Raw genomic sequence first — 25085 nt, 5'->3', positions numbered from 1 at the left:
ATTAAATACTATATTAAGGCAATAGGTCACCCAAAAATGAAAATGTAGTCTTTATTTAATCACTCTCATGTTTTGTGACCTTTAAGTTTTAAAGTAAGGCACTATCCACTGCCATTTTCATTAAATATCTCCTTTTTGTGTTCTGCCTAAGAAAGAAAACCATATGAGCTTAGAACAACTTAAGGGTGAGTAAATTATGACAGAATTAAAATTTTTAGGAACTGTTAATGTAATGCGGTAAGTTGCAATGTTGCTTGGCAACCATAAACAATTTAACACATCTTCGCTTTACACCCCTTAATAACAAGTTTCCTCGTCTTGACTTGTCTATGACACTCCTCCATGTTTCTTTGTCACCTTCACATGTAAATAACGTAAAGCAGTCATGCCCACTGATAGTTACGCAGATATATCTACTGGGGTATAAATGGTATAGCAACATCTCTATTAGTTGACACATTTCTAGTGTTGCACGTTATTTAACGTAATATCGCCTAACCCTACCCGAAGTATGTTGTCACAAAAGGATGAACACTGTGTAAACAGTTCAATTCTTAATTTCAACTGAATGTCTGTGGTGTAATTGAGCTGCCAGTAAAATCTAAACATGTCAGTCATGCATAAGACAACCTTCACGATCAGGTCTGTCCTTGCGCAATGAGATTGGTAAATATGCAGCACTTCTTTTATTCTAAACCAAGCGAAGCGGGCACACAAACCACAACAGACTCGTACCTCCAGTTCACCGCCCTCAGCCTCCAGGTTAGAGAAACAAAGACATGAATAAAGAATAGTGTGAGGAACATTCCATCAAAAGCCTTTGTGATGAAAGAATGTTATTTCACTGGCATCCACCTAGAACTATAGAATTAATGTGAAGGGACTAAGCGACAGGCTGCACAGGGTTGTGTTTGAGAGGTTGAACTCACCTCTTCTGCTTGAGCTTCAATGGTTTTACTCGCATCTTCTGGGAGAGTCTTTGGCTTGCTGGTCTCCTCAGCCACCCTGATCTAAAATAAAAGTACAGTTGTTACATGTACATTATATTGAGTCTAGACAGAGACCAATTTTTGGATTTTTTATGCTGCTTTTTGGGGAAAGCCAGTGGAGTTTAGTGTAATGGATTTAATCATGGTAAAATGTACATGACACAGGCAAGACTCATAGTATGTGGACTCATAGTATGTGGAGGCTCATGCTACTCTCCACGATCCACACACATGTGCCCCATTGAGAGAGAGAACCACTAATTGCGACCACGAGGAGGTTACCCCATGTGACTCTACCCTGCCTAGCAACCGGGCCAATTTGGTTGGTTAGGAGACCTGGCTGGAGTCACTCAGCACACCCTGGATTCGAACTCGTGATTCCAGGGGTGGTAGTCAGTGTCAATACTCACTGAGCAACCCAGGCCCCTCTAGGTTACTATCTTAATTTTAAAACAATGCTACAATACAACCTGAGAGTTGACAATTTCCGTGACGTCACCCTCAACAAACTTCCACACATCGTATACATGCAGATTACGTTCAGATTACGTTCATGACGTCACGGGACATTGCTCAGTTCTCTTTACACAACATGTGTCATCGCACCCTTGACCCAGCACAGTGGCGCTCAGTTAGTGGATATAACAATCATTACACAGTCTTTGACCATTGTCATGTTTATTGGGCCACTTTTAAAAGGCACAGCGTCTGTTACAACAGAAAAGGAGACTCTGTTCGGCTTCATTCAGCTGCTCTGCATCTTGCTGTTTTTGTTCCCATCTGCACTATTTATAATTGTTGGTGTATATAAACAAGCACTAGCTGGACATCTTTTGACTGTTTGGATGCGTTTCTGGTAATCTGCGCCTCATGTTTTACCATGCTATGAACTGTATGTATGGCCAATATCAGTGTGAACGGCTTGTGAAGAAGTCATAATATGATTCAAGCTTTGCAAAGGAACTGTAACTGAAGAACGGGGCAGTTAAAACACTTGGATTTGACAGCAAAACCATGAGTAAACAGTTTAATTATTTAATTCAAATAATCATTGGACCTCAGGGAAGATAATTTAATTATTAAAAAAAAAAAAAAAAAAAAAAATTTCATGAACCATTTCATATTCTATTATAGTCCTAGTTACACATATCATGGCATAAAATATGCATTGATGTTCAATTAATTTAGAAATGCACAGATGTATCAGCCAATTATTGACATTGGCATAACGGTTATAAGCATGAAAATGCCAACCTGAAAAAGCAATGTTTTATTTGTAATTAAGTTATAACACACTTTGAAAAACTCTGTGAATTCACATCCACAATTCAGGTCATACTAGGGCTGTAACTAATCATTATTTTGATAATCGATTAATCATCGATTATTTCTTTGAGTAAGCGATTAATCGGATACAAAATACGTTATTTCCTGTAGTTTATTAAAATATGATAAAAAAAAAAAAAAACAGAAATAATAAGGGTTTGGTTTGATTTACATTACTGAATTCATGATTCTACACTCTTACAAAACTTGTATCAAAACTTGAGCAAAGCCTGAATCATGAAAAGTTAAGTTTGAATTTATAAGTATTATTATTATTATCATTACTATTACTTTCAGTACATATGCAAAACAGTTCCTTTCATTACTTGTAAAACTAAACGTACAAAAAAGTATTGTTCATTAAATAGTAAAATGATCCATCACGGTGGAAGGACAAAAAGTAATAAAAATCAGCCCAGAAAAGGGCAATGTGACACCAGAAAAGAAATATTAATAATTCTGCCAGCTGAAAAAAAAAATCATAATTATGTTAGATACATAGGCTTGTACACTGTCACTGATTACATGCATTTTACATTTTTTTAATTTTAAAATAGTATTGTCACCGATTAAATTTTTCTAAACTATGCTTTTCAAAAATATGTGTATGTTTATCCAGTAAAATAATGTTTACCATGGTATAAATTTACTGGTGAAATCAGACATTACATTTAGCATTATCAGGACTATCAAATATCAGGACCTTGTAATAATAGCATTATTATCCATTATATTCAGCATTATATACAGTTTAATATAGTACAATCATCTGTTGACACACTCGTGCTGAAAAGTCTCTCTCGGTGCTCACTGTATCGTATGCGCTCACATGAGAAATTATCTAAAACACTTTAAACTGCACACTTTGACCTCTGAGACATCAGCGTGCCATCAATGAAAGCTGCACAATTGATTACATTGAAACCGAAAGCACGGTATGATGTTACACAAGTTTAATCAAAGTGATTGTGCTTCCTTTCTCCATTGTGATTGATTTGATTAATGCGGATGCGTGCGCTCGCTTGCTCAGTGAAGTTTAATGGAGACTTGCATGAGGTAAAACAAACAGTTTTGCAAAATACGTTGAAATACATGCCTGATTTTGAATTCATAGCATGCATACATAGTAAAACATGCATACATGAGAAAATAGCAATAAAATGTCATGTGCTGGAGAGAAACAACTCTTAAGCGCATCAAACAGCACAATCACTGTGCTAACACACCTGATGCAGCAACCGCTCCACATTAAACTGTATAATTATTATGATCTACTTTGAAGTGTTTATAAAGTGCTCTCATGTGCTGGACAACTCGGGTTATGTTTTTCTGCTTCACCTTGTCTCTGAGCTGTAAATTGACATCACTGACGGAGCTTCTCCATGCTCATGGCATATATCCACCTAATCGATAATGAAATGTATTGTCGATGATTTCCATTATCAATAATCATTTATTTTATTGATTAGTTGTTGTAGCCCTAAATAATACCCACAATATGTAGAAGTGATGGCGCTCCTAAGAACATGTCATTTTTATTTAATTTTTTTTACTTTAATATGGAAAAAACGTAATAAATGGACGTGACAGTTGTGAAAGCAGCACTTAGCCATAGGCGGCATGATGAGGGAAACCATCTAAAACACTTTGAAGCACACAGACTTTGACTTCTGAGATGCTGATATAATATCCACTAATGATACATGATTAATTGAATTAAGATTGAAATGGTAATATGGGCAGGCGTGATTACTTAACCTTAAAAAGCTGAGCTTTAAAATATAGTCTGCAGTCAGCGCTGTGTGTGCATGCGGCGCCCTCTAGTGGTCTGCACAGCATTATCCATTATAAGAATATAATACAGAATTTAAAAGTGGGTTTTGTTTCTTTGGTTAAATCTGTTTATTTTTCCAATGATGTGGTTGACATTGTGTGGTCCTGCAAACGATATAGTAGATTTATACTTTTGCTGTAAGAGCAAATGGGAACACAAAAATAATATGTGTTGCAGTCTTCCATGTGAATCTATAAAAGTTTACCGGATTAAAGTTTACTTCAGCATTCCAAACCCAAATATGTGAAAACGGCCCACTAAAAGCAGAGAAAGGACTACGACTACCTTTCTATCGGCTCTGTCCTTCAGCTTTTCCTCCGTCTCTTTGTGTCGTTCTTTCTCTTTTTCTCTACCCCGTCGTTTCTCTCGCTCGCGATCTCTCTCCTTGTCTCGTTCTCGCTCTCTGTCTTTATGCGGTTCTCGTTCTTTTTTCTTCTCCCTCTCTTTATCTCTCTCTCTCTCCTTATCCTTGTAGCGCTCCTTCTCTTTCTCTCGCTCATGGTCCTTCTCTCGGGTCTTGTCTTTCTCCCGGTCACGGCTCTTGTCCATGTCTCTGTCTCTGTCTTTTGTCCTGTCTCTTTCATGTCCCTTGTCAGTCCTCTCGGCATCTCGCCGTCTGTCCTTGTCGTCCCTCCTGGTCTCCTGATCTTTGGATTGATCTGGATCTTTTTGCTCTCGGCTCCCACTGCTTTCCTTGATGCCCTTCCTCTCCTGAACAAAACAGCCAGAGACAACATCATATATTCTCTTTCATAACAATAAGTACAACAAAAAATGGATAATAATGTACAGTCAGCCATTCAAGATTGCTAGTTAAAAAATTGATAGTTCCAACTCTTATGATTGGATGGGCCATGTTCAAAGCTGCTGTAATCAATGCACTTTTGTGGCCACACATTCAGTATTAACATTCCTATTTTGCTCGTTAACCCAAAACAGCCTAGATATAGGCTAATGAACTATTTTACTTGGCAGAAGAAGATTTTTATTACTATTATTAATAATGTAACAATTTGTTGAAAATGTGGCTACATTCACATCCCAGCTGAATGTGACCCAAATTAGATTTTCTGCTCAAATTGAAAAGAGGTTGATCAAATGACATTTTAAATGTAGACCATATCAGATACTGGTCTGAAAAACGAACGCTCCTAAACTAACGCATATTCATATAACACTCCCTGAACATACGTATAACAAACTCTGGCATGTTCATCATTAAAATACAAATTAATAATACATTAAATTGCATTTAAAAATGTTATTAGCTGCTTTTAAGCAGATAGAAAACTTACTAATCTAATAACAAGACATAAAGGGATGAAGAAAGTTGTCTTGATGGATAAAGTATTTTTAAATAAAGTAATTTGCCTTCATATGGTGCAATTTCATTACTATCGAAGCTCAAGAGTGTAATTAGTTAACACACCATAAAAACGACATTACATAACTTTTCTTAACTTACAAACAGTTTATCTATAATTATTTCATTTTTCCACTGAACTGCTTGCATTTGCAGTTTATACAGTTATAGGAAAATATAGAAACAGATTTTTCTGTGCAAGGGGAAGATTTACAGGACATACATCTCTGTATCTTTTTCATGGGCGTATTTTACTACATGTAGTCCAAATGAATCACTGAACCCAACTGTTGAGCCAATAATTTTGTTTATTTTCTTAAAAATGACCTGAATCCATTAACTACAAAATATACACTGCCTGGCCAAAAACAAAGTCGCCGTTTGGATTTAAATTAGCAGATACTTAAGAGCCTATGATTGAATCATTATTGCAGTGATTAATGATTCAGCTGGCAATAATTCTTTAAACCCTAACTGATGAAGTGTGTAGCTTCTCATATCTTAAACAACCATGTCGGAAGACGTATCCTGTGGTCATGGAAAAGATGTTACTGTGTTTCAGAAGGGGTAAATGATTGGCCTGCATCAAGCACAATAAACAACTATTGCAGAAATATCACTGGAATTGGGTGAAGAACTGTCCAACGCATTATAAAACCCTGGAAGGTTAGTGGTGAACCTTCAGCTTCAAGGAAGAAAAAAAATCACAATGCAACAAGAACTTACAGGACTGGGTGGCCACAAGAATGCCACTTGTTAGTGAGGCTAAAAAACGACTTCAATTTGCTAGAGAGAATAAATATTGGACTGTGGCACAATGGAAAATAGGTAATGTGGTCTGATGAGTCCAGATTTACCCTATTCCAAAACAATGGGCGCGTCAGGGTAAGAAAGCGCATGAAGCGACGCACCCAGTTCAACTCTCCCGTCATCAATACAAGATCTGGCCAAAAATGTACACAATTCTGGATGGAAATAAATGTTGTGGCATTGAATAAGGTTGTTGAAACAATGCCAGGATGAATGCATGCCTTAATCAAAGCTAAAAGTAGTCCAATGAAATATTAGAGTATGGTACTTTTTTGGCCAGGCAGTGTATGATTCGTAATTAAAAGTTTTAAACAAAAGCACGTATATATGCCGGAAATCAAGTGCATAAATGACAAATGTTGAGATGGATTGATGTAAAAAATACACATTATAGCTGACCTGGCTGCTCGCACTGAAGGTGCACTGGAAAACATTCTAAAATGTATTTGGTTTATTTCCACATATGAAAGTGGCCCAGATTGGATTAGAAAATGTCAGATTCAATGCTCTTGTGACTGTTAACATTGGTCGTCCAATTAACAGAGATCTGTGTCAAATGTGTATGAAAAAAAAATCAGATTTGGGCCACATTCAGCTGTGGTGTGAACGTAGCCTTAGTGTCTTATATTGCTACTTCTGCAGATTTAAGAAAGCAATAAATACATATTTTTTTTTAAACATGCTTCTTTTAAAAAGAAATGTATGAAATTCCAGATATTATGACTGAAAGAAAATGACATGAGAAGAAAGCCCAAGGGGACAAGTAGAGGAATGATTGGTGATTTTTGACAACACAAAAGTCTTGTTTGGCTGAAATAGTCAACATTGTCAAGCAATTCTTACCTCTCTGTCTCTGTGGCGCTCCCTGCCCTCACGGTTCTCCTTGTCCTGTGACCTGGAGGTGCTGGGCTTCCCCTTCAGGTCCAATTTGTCTCCTGATAACACCCGCCTAACTGCCTCGTCACTGGAGAGCTGAGACAGGGACATTAAAAACTGTTTAACAACAACTCAGGCTGACCCAAACGACCATTACCATTCTTTTGCACTAGTGCTTTGCACAGACTTTAGAAACTAGTGATCTCAATAATCTTCCTGCACTTGGATCACATCGGTTGTGTTAGCAGTCCAGATCCTTATTCATTAAGCTGTACCCTTTTTATATATTGTTATCATGCTATCTCATAAAATATCCCAGTGTATTGTACAGCAGCAAAGCCATCAATCAGCCCAACATTCACACCTGCTCTTTGCCCTGCATAAATCACTGGGTTCCCCTGATTATGCTGTTGGCACTCCATCCCTCCTAAACCTTCGGGAAAGCCCAAGGGTGCAATTAAATAGGTATGTCTATAAATTAACCCTGCTTGAGAACATTTAGTCTTTAGTCAATCACTAGTTAAATGGCTTTGAATGAATCCTACAGGACGCAAGTACAGTAACTGAGTGGTCCTTAATCGCTGGACTGACCTTGTTGAGGCAGCACTTAGCAATGGCATGCAGCAGCTCATTGGTCTTCTCTGGTTCATGTCCAGCTACTATCCGAGCGGGTTTAACAGACAAGGGCTCTCCACTGACCAGCATCACCACGTCGATGGCCTTCTGAAGAAACGCTATTTTTGAGTCTTTATCCTGTAGGGTACATGAAGAGAACTGTATAATTACTTTGTATAGTTAATAATAATTGACTTGGATTCTGATTTCACTAAATTATTCTGATTCCATTTCCACTAGCATTTACAATTCTTTAAGTACTTTAAGAATAATCTAAGGCCACATCCACACTAATAAGTTTGCCATTGAATAACCCATCGATTTTACTATTTTTATGCCTCTCATCCACACTGGAACAGCATATTCCTTCATCAAACATGGAGACTTTTGAAAATGCTCTCTATCGCTGCATATTTTGGAATGTGATGACTACAGGAGCAGCTAAAATTGTTTCCATGCCATTGAGCACGACTCACATTTGTATAATTAAAATCAACCCAAAAGGGACATACATTAGTGACTTTAGCCTAGGCTAGAAGATACAGGCTATAGGCAATTTTTCAGTAACAAGTTTTTTTTTTTTTTTTTTTTTTGTGGTTTGACAGTTTGAATTAAGCCTAGGTTAGGCTAGGTCTGCCATTCCTCCTTGCAGATCCTCTCCAGTTCTGTCTAGAGGATGGATACCCGAACCGAGCCCGACGGTACCCGACGGGCCGGGCCAGGTTCGGACACATATTTTGAAATGACGTTCGGGTCGGGCTCGGTCACGTCGGTGCGATAAGGCATTGAACATTTGAAATTTAAAACAGCTTATTATAATGTTTAACTGGATGCAAATGTTTATTTTTGTGATTAAAATAAATTTAAAATATTACCCTAACATCCATCTTCATGTGTGCGGAAATTTGTTTATGTTGCTGTGACAACGCGCAACAGGTGCGTGCATAATATTGCATATTTGGCTACATGTGGCTGGCAGCGCAACGCTGGAAGACGTTAAAAAGAAGTTGATGGATTATGTGAATAGATCCCATGTTACAGTTTTATTAGCCACACAGTTTTCGAGAAAAATGGTAAGAGTGATTTTCATTTCAATAAGCTGCATTTGTGTTACGTTAATGTTTTGTTCTGTTAGCTTGGGCAATTTTTGGTAGACCTAGCTTTGTTCATTTAATTTCAATTGGCTATTTGTTTGGGCCTCTTGTGCGCGCCTGTGTTAACATGTGCTTTGTTGGCCGTGTGCGGCGCACGCTGATGCGTTGCGCACATCTGTAAACATTACCTAATGCCTTCCAGTTGCTAAATAAAAGCGGGCTTTCTACACAAACAAACGTACGTGTCATTAGTATGAGAAAAAAAACGAGATTTTAACAGTGTCGGGCTCGGGTCGGGCTCGGACATAAATATCTTAATGATGTTCGGTCGGGTTCGGTTACTGCCCTGTCGGACGCGGGCCGGGCTCGGACAGAAAAATGCGGCCCGATCCGCACTCTAGTTCTGTCAGGTTGGATCGTAAACGTTGGTGGACAGCCATTTTCAGGTCTCTCCAGAGATGCTCAATTGGGTTTAAGTCAGGGCTCTGGCTGGGCCATTCAAGAACGGTCACGGAGTTGTTGTGAAGCCACTCCTTCGTTATTTTAGCTGTGTGCTTAGGGTCATTGTCTTGTTGGAAGGTGAACCTTCGGCCCAGTCTGAGGTCCAGAGCACTCTGGAGAAGGTTTTCGTCCAGGATATCCCTGTACTTGACCGCATTCATCTTCCCCTCGATTGCAACCAGTCGTCCTGTCCCTGCAGCTGAAAAACACCCCCACAGCATGATGCTGCCACCACCATGCTTCACTGTTGAGACTGTATTGGACAGGTGATGAGCAGTGCCTGGTTTTCTCCACTCTTTGCTCTAGGAAGGGTTCTGGTCGTCCCAAACATCTTCCATTTAAGGATTATGGAGGCCACTGTGCTCTTATGAACCTTAAGGGCAGCAGAAATTTTTTTGTAACCTTGGCCAGATCTGTGCCTTGCCACAATTCTGTCTCTGAGCTCTTCAGGCAGTTCCTTTATCCTCATGATTCTCATTTGCTCTGACATGTACTGTGAGCTGTAAGGTCTTATATAGACAGGTGTGTGGCTTTCCTAATCAAGTCCAATCAGTATAATCAAACACAGCTGGACTCAATTGAAGGTGTAGAACCATCTCAAGGATGATCAGAAGAAATGGACAGCACCTGAGTTAAATATATGAGTGTCACAGCAAAGGGTCTGAATACTTAGGTCCATGTGATATTTCAGTTTTTCTTTTTTAATAAATGTGCAAAAATGTCAACACTTCTGTGTTTTTCTGTCAATATGGGGTGCTGTGTGTACAATAATGAGGAAAAAAAATGAACTTAAATGATTTTAGCAAATGGCTGCAATATAACAAAGAGAGAAAAATGTAAGGGGTCTGAATAATTTCAGTACCCACTGTATATATATATATATAAATAATATATTTTTGATTATGGATCACCCAATATATAGCTATATATATATATATATATATATATATATATATATATATATATATATATATATTTTATTTATATATATAAATAAAAGCATAATAAGCATCACCAATTAATCTTTGTTGATTTAATTTTGCACAGTTGCACTTGTTGTTGTTTTTTCTACACCAACCAGCAAACTCATCAATGTCACATTGTTCATTCTTGAAGATCACCATAAACTTTCATATGTAACTTTTGTCTGTCCAGATGATGAGATTCCCTGTTTTGGACTGCCAGCTATTTTCTATGTAAACAAGCAGCATACAAGTACAGCTCCTATCTACTTGAATGGGAAAAGACCAAAATCTGTCAAAAAGTCAAAGTCAAGATTACTATCAAAGAACATATTTTTTTTAATCAGTAGTAAAATCTGACAACACTGGTATCATAAATTGTGCTTCTTTTTCTCCGATTATGCAAAAAAAGATTTTTCCAACCTTGTAAAGCTAATACGCATGCACGTTCTCGAGTTTTCCACTGCACGTTACGGTTCGACTTGTCTTGACTCTGCTCACTTTACTTTTCCGAGATTTCTTTTCCACTGCAGTTTAGTGCCGCCTCAACGTGGGTGGGATTATAGGCTGATCATCATAGTTGTGCCACCTCTTCTGCCGTGACACCATCTTAAACGTGACACAAACTTTACTGACCATAAACAATAACACAACCGCTAGCTGTTAGCTACTAGCTCATTGCATGGTGATTTTACACAAGTGTAACAGTTAAATTGGCCTGGTTGTTTTAGAAGCAAGCTTTCCAGTAGTTGGTCAACTAAATATAGTGAAGCTTTCAAGCTTTTCTGTTTGAACCACTTCCACTTTCTTCTGTTTGAACCTCTCCGGCTGTTGTGATCCTTGATGGTTCTGTAGTCACTTGTAAGTTTTTTTTTTTTTTTTTTACTTGTCCTTTCAATGTTGGTAGGTCCGGTGGTAGCCGTGTGTGGCCAACAGCTGAGACACTTCCTGAAAGACTTTTTCGTTTCACGTCATTTCGTTCGCCGCTAATGAGAGGAACATCTGCACCTCGTTTATTGACCACGGTGTGGTTTTGCGCACAGCCATTTCTTTTTACAATTCGAAAGTCACGTGAGCAAATGATACTCCAATCGCTGTTGCTAACTTTAAAACTAGCATCTTGATGTCCCGTGTCGCAAATCCAGTGATGCTGGTAGAGACGATTCTCTCTGACCAATAAGTGACCTGCAGGGTCTTGACATCACATTTAGTATCGGCTCGACTCACTTGGAACCTCAACCGAGGTGGTACTGAAAAAAGTACCAGGTACTATCCACACTGGAAAACCCCCAAAAAGCGAGTCGAGCTGTACCATGCAGTGGAAAAGCTCCATAAAAGGTGAAAAAAAATAAGGGTCATTCGGAAAATCAGTTTGAAGCGATCTTACAGCATGACTATAATAGTTATTCTCCCTTCAAAGTGCCCTTCCAAGGCTGATAAATCACATTTGGAACTGGTATAAAGAGCATTGCTCAATTTGCTCAAGGATCATCCCTTGTGGGATCTGATCCTACAACCTTTCGGGTACCACCCCTATCATCTTTAACCTACCAAATGTTTGGTGGTGTAGCTTAGTTACCATAGACTTAACAGCACTGATGATTCGTACATAAAGCAATAACACTGACTTGGTCCTTTAAACAACTATACATCATCAAAATATGCGTGACGATGCATTCACTCCATTAAACTATCTTTTGTTTCCGTAGTTCCGCTTTGCTGGTTATAATGAAGTGCAACTGTCTGTGTTCCCATTTAATGCTTTTTATACTTCATGAGGTCCCTAATGAGCTCCCACAGGCAGAACAGCCTGTATGTTGATGCAAACTGTTATTATTTTACATACTCAGCAGAACAACATTTTCAAAGGACTAACCAGTGAAGTTTCATTAAAAACAAAACAAAAAAAAATGCTTTTTTTTTCCACAACAAACTGAGAAAATAATAGAACTATTATGGATCACCCAAACAAACTCTCACTCAGACCCAGGTGGTGTGATGATGGACATGTATTATGCATGCCAGGACATCAAAGGCCCCGGCTCTTTTCATGGCTCTGTCCAGCGTTTGGAGCAGGATCAGTCACGGACTCCTCACTTTGCACGCATGGGACAGTGGTAAGCTAGTCACATACTTCTCTTACAGAGTTACGGTGATACTGATCTGAGTAAAGCTAGTTAACGACACTAGGCTTTTAAATTTGAGATTTATCACACCCCATGGCTCACCTTGAAGAGGTACATTGGCACGCTAATTAAAAGAAGAGTCTTGAGTTACACTCAGTTATCTGATCAATGTCACACCTGAACAACAAAAACACAGCTGATTTGAAGTTTCTGTTGCTATAGAGAATCCTTCTAACATGATAAAATCCCTAAGGATAAGATAAGGAGGTAATGAGGCAGGAAGATCAGACATGTACAAGAGGTCAATTGTAACATGATGTATCAAGTGCCAAATAAGAGGACCATAAAATTGTCATGATTTTTAAGCAGCATTGACGTGAGTCTCGGATTTGTACATATTTAGGCTAAATATGCATACTTGTATAGCCTAACATTTTTTACTAAAGGACTTCTGTCACTTACTCATTCTCATGTTATTCTAAACCTATATGGCTTCCATAGAACACAAAAAGAGACTCAGACACCATTCAATTTCTTTGTATATTTGTTCCATGCAATGAAAGTGAATGGTGAATGAGGCTTTCAGACCTATACTGTACATTCTTCCTAACATCATCTTTTGTGTTCCACATAAGAAAAGAAGTCATATGGGTTTGTAACAACATAAGGTGTGTAAATGACGACAGAATGTTCATTTTTGGATGAACTATACCTTTAAAGGAATAGTTAACCAAAAATAAAAATGTGCTCATCATTTACCCACCCTCATGAAATCACAGATGTGTATGACTTTCTTTCATCTGCAGAACTAAAATGAAGATTTTTTGAAGCTTAACCAAAATCACATAAATCAGCATAAAAGTAATTTGTAAGACTCCACTGGTTAAATCCATGTCTTTAGAAGCAATATGATAGTAACGGATCACTTTCACAACCTTCATCTTGTGTTTTTGGTGATTCACATTCTTCATGCATACCGCCCCCTACTGGGCAGGGGGAAGAATTTCTAGAAAAAATTACTTAAAATATTGATCTGTTTTTTTTTACACACACCTATCATATCACTTCTGAAGATATGGATTAAACTACTGGAGTCATATGGATTACTTTAATGATGCCATTATGTGCTTTTGGAGCATAAACATTTTGGCACCCATTCACTTGCATTGTATGGACCAACAGACCAAGAAGAGATATTCTTCTTAAAATCATAAGGGTGAATAATGAGAGAATTTAAATTTTGGGGTGAACTGTTCCTTTAAATCCTAAACATTCTAAAGAGCACTTTATGACTGTTTAGAGGCGGTTTACCTTCACATTATCTGACTTCATCTCTGACTCTCCATACAGTCCTTTCATAAAGCCTGTGGTACGAATTACCTGCAAATTGGAAAACAAAAATTTACATTTTGCAATAATGAAAACACACACACACACCGAGTTCTGATTAGTTGTCTATTGATATGGGTTTTTAATGGCCGATGCCGATATCCAGAGAGCAAGGTGGCTGAAATCACACAATTTAATATAGTAAATAACAAACATAAAACTGCTAAAATTAATAAACTATTTATTTTTACCCAATTTCACACAAAACTACACAAACAAATGTGTAAAACCTGTAAAAAACCATCTAAAAAAATTATATTGTATTTTAAATGGTAGAAAGCAGTTTCTTCTGATTTCTGTTTATTCATCACATTTTTGTAATTTATTTGCACATGAAGAAATTGTTAATATATTTTAAATAAGGAAATAACAGTACACACAGTAGTCCAGCAAACACGCATGGCATGTCCATGTTAGCAAATCGCATTTTCTAATAAAAAAATACAGAATCAAACCAATTTTACATACAGTGTATAGTGAATAAGACATTTACTGACAGCACACGTGAAATGCTTTTAATTTGCACTCACATGCTTGTGAGGATCCAGCGAAAGCAGCAGCAATCTCCTGACCATTTAAACGGCCTGGATCGCCTGCTTGGATTGTCATGGACTGATCACATGATTTCTGAGCAAGAGGAACTTTTGATCCTTAAGTTTTGATTCTGGATGACAGAATACGTGCTTCAGATGAAGTTATTAGATGAGCTTTTGACGGGTAGAAAATGCTGTATTTTCATGAGGATCGTAAATTATATCTGTTTAAATGAGACATCTGCAGACAGTATATAATAGAAGTTTTATTGATATTTGCCTTTTATCATTAGAAAAATAAGATAAAATTTACAGGAAATTGCTGAGGAGAGGCTGATAGAAAACGTGTTTTAAATGTAGATACATGAGCGCACAGGATGATGGATTTGCTCACGTTTTGTGAGGTTGGTTTATTAAACAAGATAAGCACATATTTGAAGACGGTATATGATATCAGATTTATTGATATTTGCATTTTTATCATTAGACAAGACAGTTAAATGTTACAGGGAACTGTTGAGGAGAGAGAGGGAGAATGAAACAGGCGAGCACTTTAACATTATGAGCTCAAACGTGGCTCTGATATGCAGACCGTTTAAATGGCACTGTGTTGCACACAAGTCTATTATTGTAGTAACACAATGCACGTAACAACAAAACGAACCGTGACTGGTCGTTTACATGTCTCAGTCGCTTCACATGCAAGCAGGTAATTCTTGGTGCCCTCAAGAAAAAAATGTGCCAAATGGGAAAATTACTCAGCCCGTCAGCCGATGCTGATAATTAAAAGATTCAGAATATCATCCGATTTATCGGCCTCTGCGATATATCAGCTGACCACTAGTTCTGGTTAACAATGATGGAGAAATAATTTACAGTAAAGTAAGGATTTCATCAGTAGTACATCCAATCATAGCTATATTAAGTATGACAGCAAAATTAGGTTAAACACTACACTATTGGAAATTACTGTCTGTATAGTATGTTATACAACTAAAGATGTCAAACTGTGGCATGACTCCTGTGAGTATGCTGTCAGTGGACAGACGTGGTGACCTTTATGGTGATTGTGTCTGTCTAGCTAATCTTAGCTGAGCCTCCAACCCACATGACTATCTATGACTACAAACACATCCACTTCATCCTTAAGTGCCCTCTTCTTTTACCTAATACTGTATATATAACCAGGTATACAGTCAAACCTTTGGATGACACTTTAAGTTTACACCAACATGTTTATCCAAAGCAACTTACAGTGCAAGCAAGGTAGACATTTTTATCAATTTATGTTTTCCCTGGACATCTAACCCATGACCTTCTTGTGGGCTCTACATTTCATTATACATTTAAACAATGTGTAAATCTTTCCCTAAAGATAGCACCATATCTATTTCCAGAGCCAGGTAAAAGTGCAATTAAACAGAGTAACGTTCCATTTGTAGAGGGTAATCACAGTAAACAAGTTATCTTAGATTAAATAGGTTATTCTTCACTAATACAATACAATTTCATCAACAAATTGTATCATCTGAATATAATAACTTGCCCTTTTCAATTACAATCAAGATCAATGTCTTGAATAATGGAGATATAGCATAAAATGTTGCGATTCAATTTGGAAAACTTTATTGAGATTCATAAGCTTGATCAATATATCTTCATGTTATCTGAATATGTTCTCATGTTTTACACTCATGTTGTACTGGACCCTTCTGTTTTTTTGCATAGCCATGTGGACATACCTATGCCTAGTTACCAGGTAAACAGCTAAATGGCTAAAAACGGCTATGGTTTTAAACATGTGACTTCAATCACACAACAACTAAACTGTCTTTGATTTTTGATATTTATACAGTATATTGCATGGCTTTACCAACACCAAATTCCACCAGCCCTGCCAAAAGATTTAAAATAGAAACATCCATTCTGTTCTTTCCATTCTATTCTATACATAGTAAGCAGTTTAACAGCTCAGTTGCTAAAACAAGAGCGATGGCTTTATATACGAGACTTCAATCTTATAAAACCGAGACTGTCTTTAAGAGGAAGTGAGAAAATTGCTAACAACATATTAACTGTTATTAATCTCTTATATTGTGTACCGTTATCTGTATTGTACATTGTTTCATATTGTATTTCTACTAGATTGTATAACGCTTATTGTATTGTATAGCTTTTCTTCAATAGATTATAGGCAATATGGTATTGTTTAACACAAAATTGAATATTGTGCAGTATTGTACTTATTGTATTTCACACACTGTCACATGTATGTTGCATAGATGTACCTATAACAATTCTATTCGCCACCAACAACACAGCAACATCACCTAAACCCTCACACCCTGGAAATTCATCTAGACTTTAGATGATGAAATATTTAGGTTGATTGTTTGCATGAGAGATCTGACACATTTACACTGATGCATTATGAAACATCTTTCATGATCTTGCTATATGAGCAGGCTACATTAGCAGGTTAGCCTGTTGCGATCTATAAAATGCATTTGCAGTGTTTAAAGCAGCATGTATAGGGAAATTAGATACCTAAAGCACTATTTATGTAACAATAATGTTTTAAAGAACTCACCTCACTGAATATGTCGTGCAGGTATCGGAACGGTGGTTTGGTGAGCAGTTTTTCTGTAAGTGGAGGCTTTTTAATCACTTTCCCCAAACTCTCCTGTGTCTTTTTGGCCACTGATTCGTTCATTGCAACACACTAAAGAGGTAAAAACTGTCTTTATTGAATTACTCTTGCGTTAGTGTTACGCTAGCTGCAGATTTCCGATCGCTAAACTCTGCTGCTGTTGCCGTGGCGATAGCTTTCTGTCCCACAATCCTCCACTGTGCCAATTCTGCGCCTGCGCGGACACAGTAAATTACCAAAGGTGTCCATAGCAACAGCAAACTACAGCGGGTCAGTCTAAAATCCATGTCAAGTGTTTTGATTATTTTATTTATAGTACCCGAAACAAAATAAGAATACATATCTGTATTGTTACCGGTCACATACAAGCCTAAATGGCCAGATGAAATGAAAACAAATAAATTACCAAAATAAAATTTTGCATCAATAAATACATGTATTTAAATCCATAATATATACAAGATACTACATGAAATTTTTAATTTTAAATACATACAAAATATAATAAAATATGTATAATGAACACATATTCGACATTACAATATGTATGAACAATAAATACTACAAAAAATAAACCATTAAATTATTTTTACTAACAAATAAAATCAAATAAACAAATGTGATTAATACAAAATATTTGAATTAATTTAATAATAAATGTATATATGTACCCCGCGACCCTGTACACAGGATAAGCGGTTGACGATGGATGGATGGATGTATATATGTAAGTAAATGCATCAATGATTAAATTATAGCATTTTAAATACATGAAATAATAAATTACAATACAATATCTAGAATGATAATAATGCAAAGAATTATAAATGCTTGACAAATAATAGTTTTTACATATCATGAATAAAGTGACAACAAATAAATACAATAAACAAATTATAACTAATGAATGTTAATACATTATTGATAATATACAAATAATAAAAACTTCATAAAATAAAGAACTACTAAATATCAAAACCAAATAAATAAATTTTTTACTTACAGTATTTTAAAAACAAATGCATTTTAAAATATGTAAAATTATAATACTGATTTTGACTAATTATAAAATTAAATATCTACAAATACCAAATAACGATAAATGTATAAATAAAAATAAACAAAATAAAAATGAAAAATATTCAAATTAATTTATAAATGTATTTTTAAATGCATCAATTATAATATTATAGTATTTTTAAATACATAAAAATAAAAGTGTAAAATATACTTAAAATGTTAATAAAACTACAAACATTTTTACTATAAACAATAGAAAAAATATGTACAAATAATAAACCCTAAAGTATATAAAAAACCAATAAAGATACATACCAATAAAAACCAAAAAATTCTGACCTGCTATTTTAATCAATTGCTCAGTTTGAATGGTATTTAGGCTATATCCCCCCAATATTCAGAATTTTTCAATTACTTGCAGTAAACAAACATTTGATCCCCTTTGCTTTTACTATAAATGCAGGCTAAGCGAAATCAAAAGTGTTCAAAACTTTTCAGGTAGACTTTCAATCTGATAACACCAGGTCTTCATTATAACACACAGTACCCTGAAATTAAGACAAAACCGATACAGATCAGCCTGAACTTTAGGCACGTACATGTAGACCTCCACCTAAAACAGACAGGTGCCGGAGCTTGTTGCACAACTTTGCTGACATTTGTGTGATTTCAAACCACAACCTGGAATAGTAAAACATCATGGTACAAAGAATATTGTCTCTCATTAAATAACTTGCCAGACAACTTCAGTTTACAAAAGCTTTTTACATATACGTCCAAAAAAAAAAAGAAAAAAAAAAAAATCATTGAATTTCTGTTTGACTTAAAGAAAATAAGAGAATAATTGAGACTTTCTTTTGTGCAAAACCTGTTTGGGAGGTTACAGAGCATGACTATAAGAATGCCTGCCAAACTAGATAGTAGTTGCTGTCAGACTGAAGAGAGGGACAATAAATCTAGTTCACTTATTTCTCTCCTCGTAAGTTTTCCATTATTTGCCATTTTTATTTAATTTTGTGCTATGGAGCAATTTATTATTCTTATTTTAGACAATCACATGTTCTTGTTGGACACTTATGAGTTACTTTGGCACTCCAAACTTGCATGTCAAGAATGTTTTTTTTTTTTTTTTTTTTTTATGGCAAACTGAATGTACTGTTATAATACTGCTAGGATATCAGTAGAAAACCTAAATTTTAAGTTCAGCTTGTAGTAGCATTTGAAATTATTTTATTAGATTGAAAATATTTTAAATTAATATGCGGTGACATCTGTTGCCAACTGTTCAGCTTTAGAAGCAAGTTTGTCCTGTTCAACAGCATTTCTCAACTCGTAGTAGGTGGACCCAACCATTAAAACGGTCTAATATTCAAAACATTACTCACATTTGACTTCCATTTTCTTTCCTTTCTTTTATTCCTCAGCACACACAGCACACACTGTAATCATGCAGCACTGGACCGCCTGTGTGTTACTTTTATTCTTGGTGTTTTGTGAAGTCTCGTCGGAGAGGGAAAAAAAGACAGTCCAAACTCTCTCAAGAGGTATTATTTAGTTTTATATCAAAAAACAGATCTTAATAAGACCAATTTTGAAATGTAACTTGTAGTAGAAATACATAAGTCCAGTCTAGAGTATTTTCTCTTTTGTGTTTTCAGGCTGGGGCGATGACATCAACTGGGTTCAAACATATAATCAGGGATTGACTGAAATGATTGAAAGGTACCTAAAGATGAAGAAATCACACTGAACTTCATTCTCACCTGTAATTAATGTATTTTGATTGTTTACACATGTCTCTGTTTTTCTGTAGTAAAAAGCCTTTGATGATCATTCTTCATTTGGAGGATTGTCCGCACAGTAAAGGTATGCACCTTTAGTATTCTTCATTTAAACAGTCCACATAACCTGAAATGAACTGAACATGTTGGCATTGTTTTATAGATTCTTTATCTGTGCATAGACACATGTCTAAAGGAATAGTTAAACTTGAAATAAAAATTCTGTCAAAATTTACTGACCCTCATGTTGTTCCAAACTCATATGCTGTTATTCTTTTGCGTGGAGCATAAAAGGTATAACGATTCTTTTAAATTCTCCTTTTGTGTTTCACATGAATGTTGTTCGAAACATTCCTTGAAACACCACAAGTATGTCTTTGGGACAGCTATTCCTTTAAATGACAACCTGTTTTGCTTGAGTATGTGAAAAAAGGCTCCTGCATGACATTTTACTAATCTCCCTGCTCTCATCGCTCACTTTCAGCTCTGAAAAAGGCTTTTACTGAACATGAATCTATTCAAAAACTGGCCAAATCAGATTTCATCATGCTCAATTTAGTGGTAAAGTACATTGTATTTTACAGTATATAGTTGATGGACATTCAAATGAAATATGGATAAAATAAAAGCTAGAATATTCTCAGATGTTCTTCACTGTGTGATTGTGATTTTCAGCATGAAACGAATGATATTAACCTGGCCCCTGATGGCTTCTATGTCCCCAGGATCATGTTTGTTGGTGAGTTTCCTTTAAATGACTTTACATCTATTGTGAAAAATAAAAGATGTAATGGCTTCTACAGTTAGGGTCACATAAACATATATCATAAATACAATTTTAACACTGTAATACTCCTGAAAAACACCTCTATGTCATATTTCAGACCCAAATGAGCCAGTATTTAGCCTTCTTTACTTATATATTGTGGGATTATTTTAATGACAATCTAGCACACACCCAGCCCTCCAGTTCTAATTACTGTAAAATATAATAAAATGACTAATGCAGTATTGAGCATCCAACGAGAATCGCAATGGAGATTAATATGAATTACTAATACATATATATATATACATACATATACACATATACATATACACACATATACACATATATGCATGTATATATATACACATATACATATACACACATATACACACATACATATATATACATATACACACATACATACATATACACATATATACATATACACATATACATATACACACATACATATATACATATATATACATATACACACATACATACATATATACATACATACAGTATATACACATATACATACATACACACACATACATATATACACACACATATACACATACATATATATACACATATACACATATACACACATACATACATATACATACATATACACACATACACACATACATATATATACATATACACATATACACACATACATATATATACATATACACATATACACACATACATATATATACACATATACACATATACACACATACACACACATACATACATATATATATACATATACACACATACACACACATACATACATATATACATATATATACATATACACATATACACACATATACATACATACATACATATACACACATACATATACTGTATATATACACACACATATACTGTATATACACACACACATATATATATATATATATATATATATATATATATATATATATATATATATATATATATACATACATACATACATACACACATACATATATACATACATACATACAGTATATACACATATACATACATATACATATATACACATACATACATATACATACACAGTCAGGTCCATAAATATTGGGACATCGACACAATTTGAATCTTTTTGGCTCTATACACCACCACAATGGATTTGAAATGAAACGAACAAGATGTGCTTTAACTGCAGACTTTCAGCTTTAATTTGAGGGTATTTAGATCCAAATCAGGTGACCGGTGTAGGAACAGTTTATATATGTGCCTCCCACTTTTTAAGGGACCAAAAGTAATGGGACAATTGGCTGCTCAGCTGTTCCATGGCCAGGTGTGTGTATTCTCTCATTATCCAATTTACAAGGAGCAGATAAAAGGTCCAGACTTCATTTCAAGAGTGCTATTTGCATTTGGAATCTGTTGCTGTCAACTCTCAATATGAGATCCAAAGAGCTGTCACTATCAGTGAAGCAAGCCATCATTAGGCTGAAAAATCAAAACAAACCCATCAGAGAGATAGCAAAAACATTAGATGTGGCCAAATCAACTGTTTGGAACATTCTTAAAAAGAAAGAATGCACCGGTGAGCTCAGCAACACCAGAAGACCCGGAAGACCACAGAAAACAACTGTGGCGGATGACCGAAGAATTCTTTCCCTGGTGAAGAAAACACCCTTCACAACAGTTGGCCAGATCAAGAACACTCTCCAGGAGGTAGGTGTATGTGTGTCAAAGTCAACAATCAAGAGAAGACTTCACCAGAGTGAATACAGAGGATTCACCACAAGATGTAAACAATTGGTGAGCCTCAAAAACAGGAAGGCCAGATTAGAGTTTGCCAAACAACATCTAAAAAAGCCTTCACAGTTCTGAAACAACATCCTATGGACAGATGAGACAAAGATCAACTTGTACCAGAGTGATGGAAGAGTATGGAGGTGGAAAGGAACTGCTCATGATCCAAAGCATACCACCTCATCAGTGAAGCATGGTGGCGTGGGCATGTGTGGCTGCCAATGGAACTGGTTCTCTTGTATTTATTGATGATGTGACTGCTGACAAAAGCAGCAGGATGAATTCTGAAGTGTTTCGGGCAATATTATCTGCTCATATTCAGCCAAATGCTTCAGAACTCATTGGACGGCGCTTCACAGTACAGATAGACAATGACCCGAAGCATACTGCGAAAGCAACCAAAGAGTTTTTTTAAGGGAAAGAAGTGAAATGTTATGCAATGGCCAAGTCAATCACCTGACCTGAATCCGATTGAGCATGCATTTCACTTGCTGAAGACAAAACTGAAGGGAAAATGCCCCAAGAACAAGCGGGAACTGAAGACAGTTGCAGTAGAGGCCTGGCAGAGCATCACCAGGGATGAAACCCAGCGTCTGGTGATGTCTATGTGTTCCAGACTTCAGGCTGTAATTGACTGCAAGGAATTTGCAACCAAGTATTAAAAAGTGAAAGTTTGATTTATGATTGTTAATCTGTCCCATTACTTTTGGTCCCTTAAAAAGTGGGAGGCACATATACAAACTGTTGTAATTCCTACACCGTTCACCTGATTTGGATGTAATTACCCTCAAATTAAAGCTGAAAGTCTGCAGTTAAAGCACATCTTGTTACTTTCAGAGCCAAAAAGATTCGAATTGTGTCGATGTCCAAATATTTATGGACCTGACTGTAAATAATAATAATAATTTATATATTGCTGTTATTTATATATTACTAATAATTATATTATATACTGTCCAAGTTATTGGAGAAAATGTATTTTGCTTTTGTTCTATTTTATTTATTATATATGATGCTTTGGCAACATTGTTTTTGAAACTTTCATGCCAATAAAGCCCATTGAATTGAGAGAGAGAGAGAGAGAATGTCTGAATAATTCAAGCATTTTGGGTGGAAAATAATAAATAAATATAGTTCCAGCATTCCTAGCGTCCTACCCTTCCTCATTCTTCCCTTCTCTCCCTCCACCCAGATCCCTCACTGACTGTGCGAGCTGACATTGTTGGAAAGTACGTCAACCGAATGTACACTTACCAGCCAAACGACATGGACTTCTGTGAGTGTCTTTCTGCAGTCTAATGAGCTCCACTGAGAGACTGTGGCTTTGGTTGTCAAGCACCTATGCTTCAGCTCGATATTTCCATGTCTGAGTCTCCCAACAGCCGAAGAGAGCAGCTCTTTTGTTTATTTACAATCTAACACATGCTATCTCATGCAACCTATCAGCCAAAAAGAATCAGAATGTACTAATGTTGTTTATTTTTAGATTTAGGGCAGTTATTAATTCATCATGCACTAATCATATCTCTTGTCTCTATATTTGTTTGTGTAGTGGAAGACAACATGATGAAAGCCAAGATGTTGCTCAAGAATGAGCACGAGGAACATGATGACCTGTGATGGGTACAGAACCTGAAAGATGACATCTTACCCTCTTTCAGATGTGACAAGTTTTCAAGAAACTTCTACGGAAGAAAAAAAAACTTAAATGGAAATTTCTAGAATTTTGTACACAGTATACATGTTTCTCTTTGTAACTAGCCATTTCCAAATGTGAATAAAATCATTTATCAGTTTGAAAGATGCTTCTTTGAGACTTGGGGCCATCTATATTCTAGTGTCCTCCAAAAAGTTACCAAATTTAACTTTTAGCAGACCAATGGTAGGCAATCCTAATCATTAGCAGGATATGAATTGTTGATATCAATAATTCAAGTTTCATGCCAGTTTTTGATATCAGAAATTATATTTACATGAGTAAAAACATAAAATCTTGATGTAAAAAAATTATGTCACCACTTGCAGAAATCGGCTAATTCTTGGTATCAAAAAAATCAATTTCAACTACTAAAAACTGTCATTCTTGATATCTGTAACTGCGTTTGAACTAGAATTTCACAACAAACTTTCATCCACTTCTATTCAAAATGCAGTAACGTATATATAAAATTAATTTCTTACTAGTTGTAATTCCAATTTCACATATCAGCAATGCACTTCTTATTAGTAGTTTCATTTTTATATATATAACAAAAATCATCCTTTTTACTAGTGCAATTACTGATATCAAGAGTAATTTCCACTAGTACAACATTCCTGATATTAAGAATTTGCATTAGAACTAGTGAAAATTGAATTGTTCATTTCAACCATTCACATCCTGCAAATGATTAAAAGTCAATTCGGCTTGCCAGATGCGAATCATATGAGGAACATAAACGTACAGAATCGTCCATTATGCAATGACACACATTATCCACTAGATGGCGAAGTTGACAATGCACAGAAGCCATTGAGAACCAGAAGACTTGCATGTGAATACTACTAAGTAAATGGGCTTTGTTTCTTCCTTATTGCCTCAACATAAGAAAAAATATCAGTTTATCGATTCATTAAATAATAGTTAGACAGGAGCAGTATAGAATTATTAAATGATTGCAAA

General features: G+C 35.9%; 2 protein-coding genes across 2 annotated transcripts in view; one reads left to right on the top strand and one right to left on the bottom strand.

Moving 5' to 3' along the window:
• Window positions 1-17248, bottom strand: part of traf3ip1 (TNF receptor-associated factor 3 interacting protein 1) — a 41300-nt gene extending 24052 nt beyond the window's left edge. Inside the window, exons 1-6 of the mRNA XM_052148123.1 lie at window positions 17009-17248; window positions 13808-13876; window positions 7790-7951; window positions 7166-7294; window positions 4435-4860; window positions 930-1010 (exon numbers count right to left, since the gene is read on the bottom strand). Of these exons, the coding sequence (XP_052004083.1) occupies window positions 930-1010; window positions 4435-4860; window positions 7166-7294; window positions 7790-7951; window positions 13808-13876; window positions 17009-17131 (990 nt within the window). The 5' untranslated portion in view covers window positions 17132-17248. The remainder of the gene's footprint in view (window positions 1-929; window positions 1011-4434; window positions 4861-7165; window positions 7295-7789; window positions 7952-13807; window positions 13877-17008) is intronic.
• A 1763-nt stretch (window positions 17249-19011) lies between these two features.
• agr1 (anterior gradient 1) lies at window positions 19012-24218 on the top strand. The gene is made up of 8 exons (XM_052148130.1): window positions 19012-19067; window positions 19513-19632; window positions 19747-19810; window positions 19902-19954; window positions 20354-20430; window positions 20545-20608; window positions 23616-23699; window positions 23976-24218. The coding sequence occupies exons 2-8, from the start codon at window positions 19536-19538 to the stop codon at window positions 24041-24043; spliced, it is 507 nt and encodes a 168-aa protein (XP_052004090.1). The 5' UTR covers window positions 19012-19067; window positions 19513-19535; the 3' UTR covers window positions 24044-24218.
• The last annotated feature ends 867 nt before the right edge of the window (window positions 24219-25085 follow it).

The sequence above is a fragment of the Xyrauchen texanus genome, chromosome 18 (genome assembly GCF_025860055.1).
Source record: "Xyrauchen texanus isolate HMW12.3.18 chromosome 18, RBS_HiC_50CHRs, whole genome shotgun sequence".
Taxonomy (NCBI): Eukaryota; Metazoa; Chordata; class Actinopteri; order Cypriniformes; family Catostomidae; genus Xyrauchen; species Xyrauchen texanus.
The sequence above is the reverse complement of the archived record's forward strand: the minus strand, read 5'-3'. Positions and strand labels throughout refer to the sequence as shown.